The 13,171-nt window shown below is 37.8% G+C and overlaps 1 protein-coding gene, 1 long non-coding RNA gene and 1 other non-coding gene across 6 annotated transcripts in view; 1 reads left to right on the top strand and 2 right to left on the bottom strand.

Moving 5' to 3' along the window:
• The window catches only part of LOC144635213 (uncharacterized), a 70,046-nt gene that overhangs the window by 36,860 nt on the left and 20,015 nt on the right, over window positions 1–13,171 (bottom strand). For all 4 annotated transcript variants that reach the window (XM_078494301.1, XM_078494303.1, XM_078494300.1 and 1 more), the window contains one exon: window positions 3,045–3,137. In XM_078494301.1, coding sequence (XP_078350427.1) covers window positions 3,045–3,137 — 93 coding nt within the window. The remainder of the gene's footprint in view (window positions 1–3,044; window positions 3,138–13,171) is intronic.
• Window positions 5,256–5,330, bottom strand: Trnat-ugu (transfer RNA threonine (anticodon UGU)). The gene has a single exon. It is a non-coding gene; the product is annotated as a tRNA-Thr (tRNA).
• Window positions 9,129–12,743, top strand: LOC144635678 (uncharacterized). The gene is made up of 3 exons (XR_013567392.1): window positions 9,129–9,248; window positions 10,981–11,040; window positions 12,629–12,743. It is a non-coding gene; the product is annotated as an uncharacterized LOC144635678 (long non-coding RNA).

Raw genomic sequence — 13,171 nt, forward strand, 5'->3', positions numbered from 1 at the left:
GTTTATAAGCCTCAAGACTGAGTCCGTTGCTGAGCACCAGTCGGTTGTTGAAACCAGCGGTATTCACGAAGCCCCCGTCATGCGCAGTGTAGCAAAAGCCCCAGTTTTCATGTGCATCCAACTTGAGAGTGATGACAAACTGACCGGGATAGGAAGTGTCGACTGGCCTGGGTGAGGAATAGCCGATCCACCTTTGTCCAGTTAAAGTGGAACCAGAGGAACCCTCAATTCCAAAACACGGGGCGAAGTTTTTCGCGTAAGTGTTTTTGTCCACAGTCTCAAAGCCAACAAAGCTTATCCCGTCAGACATGCCATATCTGGGATCGCTCTCCTCTTTTTCCCCGATTTCGATGTCATTACAAACCACAATTTTAACTGTTAACGCAGAGGAATTTCTCAAGGCACCGGCAGGAATCACGGGTACTTTAAGGAGAGAGATGTCATGTTGTGATGGACCTGCGGTGAACGTGAGCTGTTCAGTGGCGTTCAAACGATAACTGTTGATGTAGGACGCATGCGCCACAAGCCAAGAAGGAGTCATGGTCTGATGGTAAATTACTTTTCCCTACAAAATAATATTGTTGAGATCTCATTTAATAGATATGCATTCAGCTTCTCCGGTGGTTCTCTTAGGCCCAGTCCTCACTAATTCGGATAAATTTAAAAACGCTTCTTTTTTTTCTCAGGTTTGGCCAACCGTCCACACTGAAACGTCATTTTTGGTCACCAAAAAAGCAGCTTTTCGAAATCACTTTCCAGATGGATTAACTTGAAAATGACTGACTAAATGACCGATTAACTCGAAGTTCTCAAGTTAACTAGAAATTGTAGTTTTTGAATGACGTTATTCTCGGCGTTACAAAAAACCTTAAACTCCTCGATTTTAATTTAGTGCGTGCTCGAGTATGTATACCCTGGGTACCAGAGGTTTTTTCTTTTTTGCAGGAAAGACACGATTTGTGAGCGGCGAAGCCGCGATAAAACAAAACAAAAAAAACTCTATCAACGATCGCGGCTTCGCCGCTCATTGTCGCCGCTAAAACAAAAAAAAACCTCTGGCACCCAGGATAGAGTATGTACGCATGGTTTACCATTTATCTAGGGCCGATGCCGCGTTTCGTTTTCAAATCTATCCGGATAAGTGTGAACGGTGAAATTATTGGAAAAGGTACGAAAATGAGAGTGTGGACGGAAAACGTTTTATCCGTTTTCGGGGCGAAAAATCCGTTTTCAAATTTACCCGAATTAGTGTGGACGGAGCCCAATTCTCTCTCTTCTTTCCGAACCTCGCGAAGAAATTTTAGAACAATGTTGAGGTCAAAGATGGTTATTTTCTTCCTTTTTTTCGTTCTCTTTTTGAACAATAAGCCTGTCAATATCATCGTCGGACACATAAATAAATCTGCATTTAGAATTGTCGTCGATTAAATCCAGAATATTTAGGCCCTGTTCACATTAACCCGGGTAAATTTGAAAACGGAGAAATTTGAAAACGTCGTATAAAATGTTTTCCGTCCACATTAACCAGGGTAAATTTGAGAACGATACGCTTCATCGCACGCAGAGTTAAAACGCATGTACAGAGCTATCGTTAAGCTAATTAAACCTTTCGTTTTGACAGAGGTCACATGACTATTTGACTTCAGCGTTTTGAAAAAGTCCCGGTTTCGCCCGTTTTCGCCGTCACACTACACCACCTAGCCGGCGTTTTTAAATTTACCCACTTTGGAGAGCGTTTTTGAAAAGTACCGTTTTCGGTGACCGAAAACGCCGTTTCAGTGTGGACGGCTGGCCTATCAGGAGAAAAATAGATGCGTTTTCAAATCTACCCGGGTTAGTATGGACAGGACCTTAGTTTTCTGTTAGGTTCGAAAGGCGCGATTTATTATGTAACCATAACAACGGTGATCTTTTCACGTGTGAAGACAACTTTTTTCACGTGTGAAAATGTGATGTTTTAACGCTAGTAACCTGGTATTCCATTGGTATAAATATAAAAATAAAAGCAATAAGATGTTCCGTTTAACCGTGAGCGGTTTAAATTAAATTTACACCAATGGGCCACCGTAATTTTAATATTTTAGCCACTGATTTACCGGTATTGAAACATTATTGTCAAGTCCGGATCCAGTAAACTCTATAAAACGCTGTTCCATTCGACTTACAAATTGAACACCGCGCAACTTTCCATCATGTGTTCACTATAGGCAGACACAATTGCTTGCTTAGATCAACTTGAAATATCATGAAAACGAATTAGAATTACAATTTCAAAAGCTTCATTGGTTGAGTGGAGTGCAGGGGGGGGGGGGGGCAAGAAAGTCGGCACTTTTCTTTGGAGACATAGCAGTGCCTGGAAAAGGTGCGAGTCTATATCATATCAAGCCGTTGCTAAGAAAGACGTCACTCAAAGTTTTGTTTTCTCAGAAAGATTTAAACATCAATGACTGCATGCGTGTGAAATGCGAATAGTGGCGGTGTTTGCGTTTGATGTTTCACGCCACTGATTTCTCATCTGATGTTTCACGTCACTGAGAATGTTTTGGCGGCGTGGAATACCAAGCGAAAAATTGGTCATGGTTGACATTTAACAACCAAAAAATGGTAAATCATTTTAGAATCATTGGAGTTATTTTTAATTGGAATAATTCGCAAGCCCTACATTTGCCAGACTGGACACCGTTATCACTGTTTGTTGTTGTGATGTCCGGCAAACTTCAAAAGAACAAACAAAATGCAAATAGCTATTATGTTTTGTGCACGGTCAAGACCAAGACATGCGAACTAGACAATGGCTTTGTCAAGCTATTCACTGTGCCCTTAGCAACCATTTGATGACTACTGCGCACATTCGGTTGCCCGGCACCGCTATGACCCCTTTTTCAGTCGTGTAACAAAGGGAGTTTCTTACTGAAACTGGAGTTTCTCTCTGAAATCTGTCAGGAACGAAGAAATCTAACAAACACATCAATTGAACATACAAACAGATAAACAGATACGCTAAAAGAAACACTTGTTGGAAAAAGAAAACACTTTTAACGAACCCTTGTTGTGAGAGTTATGTTACCAGTGATCAGCAGCAACTCGCTCCTTGTCATGTTGAGATCATCTCGGAGAGCATTGTACCCAGCCTCTGTCTGTATTTGCTTAAAATCAGAAAACTCACTAAGTCACACATACAGGTATGAGTACAAGATTGCTGCGAATGTATTTTAAATAATTGGCAAAAAGAACATCGTCAGTAGGACGACTCTGGTATAAATGTTCTGGATAGTCTTTCTGAGGAACAAGTGATGTTCACTGACTGGCATATTGTGTAGTAATCCCTTAGTTACACATTATCCCGGCAGAGTGACAAGAAGATTCAAATTATTCACATTCTCTTTCTATTGAGAGGTATTGTTGTATAATATTTTTGAAAGATGGTATTGTTGTATTTATTCAGCATGGTTCGCACCTCTAGATAAGTTACTTACGCGCAGCCTAGTCTCTTGGTATCCTCGGCCCCTTTAAGCTCGCACTGTACTCTTATCGGTGTCGACGTCAGCGAATAGCACTCTTTCACTCGAGCTCATTCCCGCCTGAGGTTTCGGGCAGACAACGAGATCTCAGTTTCAGGCTTCGCGCGGTGAACGAGACAAGAGAGAGAACGTTCAGGTACTACGCTGACTTGTACACTCAAGGCGATTATTAATTTCCGTAAAAGGCCGGTAGTAGTTTAAAATGTGAGTGAATCTTCATTTTGTATAGGGTCAGTGGGTCGGTCAGTCAGTTGGTAAAGGCAAACCTAATTACGACAAATCGATTTTAAAGTAAAAGTAAATAATGCTCTTCAAAGAGATATAGCTATCATGAAAATTTTGTACCTTAATTTCAAATTTTTCGAGGTCTTCAATGCGCTCCATCTGAAAACAAAAGAAAGGAACAAGATGTTCTGCTATAAAAGGGGTGGTACCTCTCGATCACATTTCACGCTTCCGGGCGCGAAATGCAAAGTTTAACTTTTGCAGTTCTGGCACTTTGTGGAGTCAAAAATCTGCAAACTGCTCAAGGTTTCATGAAACCTTGACGCCCTAGACAAAATTCTGACATAGCTTGCTATTGTTTTAATACAATATTTTTAACAAAAATAAAACTCATTTAGTCAGTATGTGTCGTAGAAAATACGCAGATTGTTTGTCAGCTGCTTACTTATTGACTGAGAAATGGGCTTGAGAATCGCCAGACGACTTCCCTTTTATACCGGAAGTTCTTGTTTAATTTCGGACATATATGGAAAGTCCGAGTCTACTAAAAGGGTTTTCCTCCAAAAACAAAACCGCCCTTTACGGGTAGAGCGTTTATTTAAACAATAAAACAATGCAAACAAAAACCGGAACCCCTAATACAGTAGTTGAGTTCGAGGCTGCAAAATGCCATTTGTGTCAGCATTCTGCTCCATCAGCTAATTTTGTAATTTTCGAAAATTGTTTAAAAACATTGTTTAGCGATAAACTTTTACTTAGCTATCCACGTTTTAAATCAAAAGCCACACTAGGTGACCGTTCTTTCACCTGTGCTGCACCGAAACTTTGGAACGCGCTTCCATTTGACAAAAGAAGTGCCAGCACTGTTAGTATTTTTAAAGATAAGCTAAACACACACCTTTTTCGTCGTGCATTTTTATCATACATGTAGTTGTTTTTAAATTATATTCTATTTTTAATAATTGTAATTTTAGCTTTTTAAAATCATTGTAAGTTTACCTTTAATTGTACTTTTAGCTTTTTAAATTCATTGTAAGTTTACTCTTAATTGTAATTTTAGTTTTTGCTTTTTTATTCCGTTTTTAATCTTGTAATGCGCATTTGAACATTTTATGGAATTTGCACACTATAAATGTTATTATTATTATTATTATTATTAATCGCGAATTTTTGTTTTTGTGATCTTGCTTGCCCTTGAGACATACAAATTATTTCTGTGAAAACAAAAGCTTATCGAATCGAAATAGAAACCAAGTTTCTTGTGCGTTTCTTCTGTTTATTTTTTATTTTCTTTTATTTGGGAAGAAACGTTCGAATGACTCAAAGCGCCTTCTGTTTGAAAATACTGCTGCTTGGCGGCGAGTTGAGAATCATAAACTCCCTGGCATAAACTGACAGTGCTGTTACTGCACCTTGTCCGATCGACAATAGCATTGATAGCCATAATAGTTGAAGAAAAGTGAAGAAATTATTCAACATGACACGAGCGTGGGACAAAGAAAACATCTGAGTCCCCGACGGGAATCGAACCCATGGCCTCCCAGATACAGGTTGGGCGCTCTAACCAACTGAGCTACGAGAGACTCGTTGTGAGCTGGGCCATTTACTAGGTTGATATATGACACGCGTCCTGCATACTGCTAGGATCAGCAATGTCGAAATCATCAAATTTGTAGTAAATAATAAAGATGGTAAATTTCAAGCTCGGTGATAAATAGTGAAGAAATTATTCAACATGACACGAGCGTGGGACAAAGAAAAAATCTGAGTCCCCGACGGGAATCGAACCCATGGCCTCCCAGATACCGGTTGGGCGCTCTAACCAACTGAGCTACGAGAGACTCAGATTTTTTCTTTGTCCCACGCTCGTGTCATGTTGAATTATTTCACTTTAACTTTTAGAAAGTCAACATCTTTGGGTAAAAAGAACAAAAGAACAAGATGGCACGATTCTCAATTTATCAAATTCGTTATAACTCTTATTACTATTTCACTTATGCTTTTACGTTTAAACTGCCGCGTCCCGATGCCATTGGCGCTATATTGTTTATGATTCTGTCTCCCAAAACAAACTAGGGTTTTGTGACCCACTTTTTTGTCAAGCACAATAATTCTATTTGTGATTGTGGGATGTCAAACTGATTTTAATCACAATACATATCCTTACCAAACCCAGTAGAAGGCTTGTGATATTCTTCTCAAATGCCTCCTTTTTGGCTGATTCCGTAGATGAAGCTTAAAATTAAAAAAAAAAAACTTTTCTTAGCTGATATTGATTATGATAATAAATTTCGTCATAACATTGCCAAAGTAGGAGCCAGGTTGATCAACAGACTTATTTAACAATGTTATGAAGAAATTTGTTATCAATAAGAGGACAGACGCATAAGAAGCTGCCAAAAAAAGCCCGGCCAAAACGATGAAGGGTAAGTAACTCCCGTTAACGTTTAGATGCAATTTGTCGCTTATTTGAAGACTAACAACGCTAAATAAGCTGTAAACAGTATGCCTTGGCTTTGTATCAAAATCCTTTCATATGAATTTCAAGGCCAATCCATGCAATATTTTTCAGTCCAACAAATGGTGCTGTTGTGCATTGCTTTGAATTAGAGAATTGTTGTTTTAATGCTCGAAAATAGTCTGCAGCTTATTCTGGCTTATTGCAGTCATCGCGCTCTACCGCTGACATTTAAAGACAATGAAACTGACAAAGTAATACAGAAATGACTTACTTAATTTAACAAATGCTTTTAAGTACTTTCAATATCTTTTGTACCTTCTTCTGCGGAGCAGCCACATCCGTCGCCGATTTTTCCGAACAGCATCAATAATGTCAGCAGAAGAACGGCGAGAGAAATTAAGACGGAATCCACTAGGAAGTCGAGTAATATTTATTAAAGTTGGACAAAAATCAATTTCCAGAATAATTTAAATCCTATTGCGTTATTTTCTACCCTTAATAAAAGGTAAAGATGTAAGTAATTATCCGTGATAACACCAACAACAATTTCTTATCAGAGTCTGAGAAAATGAATTTCAAAGTTCACAAGGTATGGGCAAAATCTCACGTGTAGCCATTTTGTAAATTCGTCTTAAGCGATTCAGTGGAATTCAGCGGAACTTCAAAATGTGTTTTCGATGTGTGGTGTTGTTAGAAAAGATTTCTTTTGATAAGATATTTGAAGCAGTAACAAAGAAGTTTGCAATAAGGTGGAAATAATTCTGGTACAACAATTTCTTATCAGAGTCTGAGAAAATGATATTTAAAGTTCACAAGCTATGGGCAAAAGCTTACATCTTTTAAGCGATTCAGTGGAATTCAGCGGAACTTCAAAATGTGTTTTCGATGTGTGGTGTTGTTAGAAAAGATTTCTTTCGATAAGATATTTGAAGCAGTATCACAAAAGCTTGCAATCAGGTGTAAATAGTTTTGGTACATAATTTTGTCCAATAACTACTCGAAGTCCTGGCGGATTTCCTCTTAAGCACATAGTGATGACCAGCGCCAACAAGGCACGAACTGATCCTTGTGCAGCGTTCACACGGCTAGTTTTCTTCTCTGCGGTGTTTCTTTCCTGTTTTTCCTGTTCCAATACCTTCATTTCCAAGGAAGTCGCTTTATCATCTTCCAAGGTCAGGTTTTTAAAGGATCCCTTAGTTAATGTGTGCATCTTGAATCGTCTGCCTGTTGAATGTTAAATAGAATGGAGCCTATTTACAAACTTTGTAATTTGCACGTCTATATGCACCCTATCACAAACTTAACTCTTTGAAAACCGTACCTTTCGCAGCGGCACTTGTTCTCAGGAAAAAACTAAATTATGAAGTTTACCGTTGCGATCGTTCCAGATATGTCACGATTTTTAACACACTTTTTTTGGATGTACAAAAATTTCAAATTAAAGGAAAACGTTAAAATAAAAATTTTGTTAAGTAGGAAATTTCTTAGGAGTATTAAGACCGAAAAGTTTAAGACAGATTGCGAACGACAACCTTGAAGAATATCGGCCATTGTTTTTCAAGTTGCGCTGTCCGAAGCGCAGCTCCTTTTTAACACTGACAGCTGCTTATGTCGAGAGGTTGCGACTTCGTGCACACAACAACAACAACACGAGCTAATAAGCCATTTAAATGTAGCTTATCGCGGGAATTAAGACCGTAGCTTTAAAGTAATCATATTCAAGTCGAAATTAACCGGAAAGAAAAACCTTTTAACAAAAAAAGTCCACATGTGTGCGCAGCGTTATCGCACCAGGTGAGGCACTCCCATACATGTTCACATATAAAGTTTTAGTTCGAGGTAGACAGAAGTTCGATTCGAAGCAGCAATTAGCACTGTATAAGTAATGTGAGGCATAATGGAAATCTACTATACCTTAGTCAGCAAAAGATGATAAGTGTATTGATAAAAAGATTGTCTCAGCTCGTTAGCGGTCGTAATCACCAGCACAGTAAAGGATTAGTATAAACTCACTGACTGATAAGGAAAGCTAAAAATCTGCTACAGGACAATTTGCATGATTTTGACATTGACTGAGTCGCAATAAACTTTTTCACTTCGCGTCCCTCGTACGTCATGTGCAACGTTAATTTAAAAGGAACATCGAGAACTGGCTATGAATAATGAATACCGTAATTGGAATGAATATTGATTAATATAGACAGGAATTAGAGATTGAACACTTGTGGATAAAGGGCTGGGAATAATTAATCTGCGTGGACCAAGTATTCTCACGCTAAACCCCTGATAATATAATTTGTTTTCTTTTAAATTCACGATTGATGTCTAAAAGGTCTTCAACGAGTTTTTAGTTTATATTTATGAAAGCTCAGCGTGACCAGACTTCGTTGCGTAAAGGTCTTGGTTCGTTTTGTTGCTTTGTATGAGCAGCTGCGGTCTCAGTCATTATGAATAATTTATCGCGCTCAAAGGGGCCGTTTAACACAGTGAAGCTCAGGTAAATGTTAGCTTGTTATAAAAAAAAACATAAGAGAAAAATGCTTTGTTTGAGAGTGACAAATAGATAAATTACGACATTTGAGCTAGAGGTAATTTTGCGCCGGATCACGCACAATTAAGGATCTCGAAAGTCTCTCTTTTTTGATAGGTTTAAAGGAAGAAGATATCATTAACTGTTGATCACAAAAAAGAACAGTTGGCTTTCACAATAAATAACGGCATTTAAACTAGAGGTGATTTTGCGCCAGATCACACACCACTCAAGGCTCCCGAAAGGCTCTCTTTTTTGAGGTTTAAAGGAAGAAGATATCATTAACTGTTGATCGCAAAAAAAAACGGCATATGTTTGACGGGAAAATTAGCTATTGGTTACTAAATATACCCATATGCAAAATACTCACCGACGTTAGTGCGTTTTATGCAAATAAACCAACTGTTTTGTGCAATATGTCTTTTCCTCGCAGAACGGGAATTTGACAAACGGCACGAATATTCATTTTGAAACCCAAGCGTTTGATTCCAAGAAAACTATAACACAACAGGTATTTGGGTAAAAGTTACTGAATAGTTAATATTTTTGTTTTACACTCTAAATGTGTAATTTGGATTATAAAATTTTGTTTGAGTAAAGCAGTTCTTTATTTTGTAGTGTTTTTGACACGAGGAGGAAAACGTCACTTGCAATGTTCAGCATGTTTTCGTTCATCTTTTTAGAAATTATTATCATAATATTGATCTTGTGTGAAATAATCTCTCGCACGGTTGTGTTTCATTTCCCTTTAAAATTATCGATGTATATTTATTTTTTGAAGCCGAGTATAGTTAACCAGACGGCTAGCGGCAGCCCGGTTCACAATTTGCATTTTCTTTTTTTTTTCTTTTCTTTCTTTTTAGTTATGAAGCAGGTAGTAGGAGTTGTTTTAGAAGTATTAATTGTCGTAAGTCGTTTCACTCCGGCGACTCCTTGAATGTTTACTCGCCAGGAACTATTAAACCATTTACTTTTGTTTAAAAATATTATGAATATGCCGCTCACTCTGCTAAGTGTGAAATGTGTATGTTTATGCGTGAATGTGTATGTTTTTTTTCTGGACGAACCGAGTATTCCATTAAGAAACAGAAGTTTGTCTTGCATATTTGACGGTCACGTACTCCGATTGCCTTCTTGGTTTTATTTTCATTTCACACAGTACATTGCTAGTCTTTATAGAGAAATTTAATTTTTTTCACGTTTAATTTCTGGTTTCTATTACTAAGAATATATTGGCCATGCGTTGAATACGGTTTTACCTTCGACCAGCTTTTTATACACACCACTTATTAAATATGTAAGATTGAAACAATTTTCGCGTCAGCCGTTTGGCATTCAAAGTCTTTCATGTCGTTTGCCATGAGAGAAAAAAGCTCTTTACAGCAAATGCATTTATAAAAGCAAGAGGTAATAGCAAACGAGTAAACTTTATTGTATGCCCTCCTTTTAAGTAAACGTTTTTATTAGACGACACGAGTAACTAGTTTGACTGCTTTCCTAATGCGGCTGACAACCACCTTTTTCTAGCAGTCAATCAGTGAGATCAGTTTTATTTTCTTTCTTTTTTTTAGAATATATTGCCTTTTTACTGTGTGGTGAAATGAATTTCATTTTTGTGCCAGTCAAGAGTTTGTTATGCAATAAAAACGATATGCATCTATAAGCAGGGATTTGTCTCAGCATCTTAGAAACAAGCTTTCTTTCTTTATGTCGGATTATGACGAGAAACCGTAGGCCCCGTCTTTTGGATCTTCAGTGTTATGGATCAGCAAGGGACGTAAAAAAACACACACACACTTATCGTAAAGAGAGGGCATGGAGTTCCGGTGTTGTGGTCTGGTTTTAGTTGTCCATTGTAGTTTGTGTTCTGTGAAATGCTCGGAGATATAAGCTGCTGCATAAGCTACTTTACAAATCCGGGGGTACATAAAAGTGTTGTATGAATAAAATGATTTGTCGCCGAATTCCATCACCGCTAAAATAATCAACGGAACCTAATGCTACTTGAATACTAAGGGCAAAATAGACTGGGCGAAACAAAGAAAACCCGGTAAACATCGGAGTGACGAAGGTATTACTCATAATAACAATCATAATCTTTATTTACATAACGTCATTTCTCCGTTTCCCCCAGACTTACTGCTCCCTGGTCTTCGGGAATAACAAATGGTAATATACAAAAAAACTATTTCTAATGGTTCTTTACTGATTCTGTTTTTATTGTTATTATTTTTTTAAAACAGAGATGGAGATGCGTTTGCAGGTTTTCATTGCGATTTTACTGTTCAATATTCCATGTGCAGGTATTTCTCTATTATTTGGCACACCGGTACTCATTTGCCTCTTTGTTAATCTGATTACAACTTTCCTTGTTCTACATTAATGTTCAGCATTCTAGCAAGTGATGGTGTCAATTCATCAGCCAAAAGGCTTCTCAGGCTAATATTTCTTTTTTTAAAAGAACATCACATTTCCGCGCGGAGACTATCAGCCGTTAAAGTTCGCCACTGAATTTTCTTCGGTTCTGATTGGCTTAAATTGACCACGTGACGCGATAGTGATCGTCTGCAAGGGCACTATCAGCCCGTTGTGCCCGTCCGAGAAAAATACCGAAAAAAAAACACTAAATTGACTGCATTTAGTGCGTTTCTTCTCCGGTTTTGTTTGCTTGTGATTTCGGCTTCCAATTAAGTCTTTTATCCTAAAATGTTAAAATCAATTCAATACGCCCGTTTTAAATGAGCCCGGGGAAGAAAATTTAGTGGTGAACAATAAACACGATAGACTATTTCTGCCTTGACACTATCCGTCTGACAGTCGCCCCTTTGGAAATTTGCTGTTCTTAAAATAAGCATTTAAGCCCTCGAAGCTTCGCTTCTTGGGCTAATGTTTGCTTTAAGAAAATCAAATTTCCGTTGGGCAACTGTCAGCCGGTAGTTCCTCGAAAGAAACACTCTATCGTTTAATTTGACTGCCCTGGATCGGGCGCAAGGAAAATTGACAAAATGAATTACTAACAAACACTATAACTAAAACACTTTTACTGACGTTTTTGATGAATAGATCTGCTTCTGGGTTATGCTAAAAACATTGGTTTCTATCGAATTTTCGTAGCTGACTTGAGTCTTCGCCTCTCGTTAAATATGAAAAACACCAAGTTTGCCATCTAATTGTTAAATGTAACTCCTCAATATTGACTGCATTTGGACTGCGAAGTCTTGTACCAACGTAACTAAATTTGACATCATACTACCCGATGATCTAAGCAACTCGGTAGTTCTATATCTTGAAAAGCGGTCCCCTGTATATAAGATTGAATCTCTGATAAAAACTTATTTTTTTGGCATGTTCATGTTTGTAACCCGCGTAGATTGTTATTAAATAACTGTTTCTTTGTAGCTGTTCGTTGCCTCAGTCGCAGGCTATTTAAGACGGATTCCGCTGAAAGTTCGAACAATAAGTGCAAAAAATAATTACCAAAAATCTACTTTCTATAGTACAGCAACATTTTGTGTGCTGTTTGAAACATCTCACGGCAAATTATTTCATTCTCTATTTGACCCCGCTATTAAATTCTAAAGCATTCTCGAGCAAATTAATGTCAAACCTCGAAAGAAAAGCTAAAAACGCGTGCTGTTTTGCTTTGAACTGACGTGAAACGTCCATTTTAACTAAAATATGAAGAGCTTCAAATTCGTTTTTCTCTCGCGGGGTCACCTTGAGAGCTAAAATTTTGATAGGTTCTTCTTAACTGTATTAAAACTATGATTATGCCATGAGGTCTTTGCGGTTACTTTATTTTTGCCTTCACTGCTCGAGTGTTCAGCGGAAAGCGTCTTAAATCCTTTTATTTGTTTACGTGGAATTTTCTCTTTCTTGATCAACAATTAGAAACCTGTGAAGCCAATCAGTTTCGCTGTCAAAATGGGAAGTGCATTTTTATACATTGGCGCTGCAATGGCTACGACAACTGTGGTGACAATTCCGACGAGGAGCAGTGCAGTAAGTTGTGATTGTTGTTGTTGTTTATGTTTTAAAGGCCTACTACTAAAAGTTTAAAAGAGCCCGAATGTTCGGAGGTGACAATTCTTTCTCTAATTACTGTTTGGTACAGTTTACAACCATTATTTCCGACACTATTATTTCAAGCTCTAAGTAATCGCCAAAATGAACGAACAAGTGGCAAAAGGGGGATTGAGTGTTAGTAGTTTGATAACGTTTTTCTCATAATCTGTCCGTATGAGCCAACCTCAAAAATTTAGAAATTGGCTCAGATTAAATACCAGATATATTTTCGAAAAATTGGAAAATGTGACTTTTTCAACATGCAAAAACCTGCCTTACAGATTTTGTAAAAATCTCCAGTAATGAATAGTTGCCCGGAGAAAAGGTAGGGGAAGGGGAAATCTTGATAATTTCTGATAGGTGATTTAC

Source organism: Oculina patagonica, chromosome 13, assembly GCF_052425735.1.
Source record: "Oculina patagonica isolate OP01 chromosome 13, crgOcupat, whole genome shotgun sequence".
Taxonomy (NCBI): domain Eukaryota; kingdom Metazoa; phylum Cnidaria; class Anthozoa; order Scleractinia; family Oculinidae; genus Oculina; species Oculina patagonica.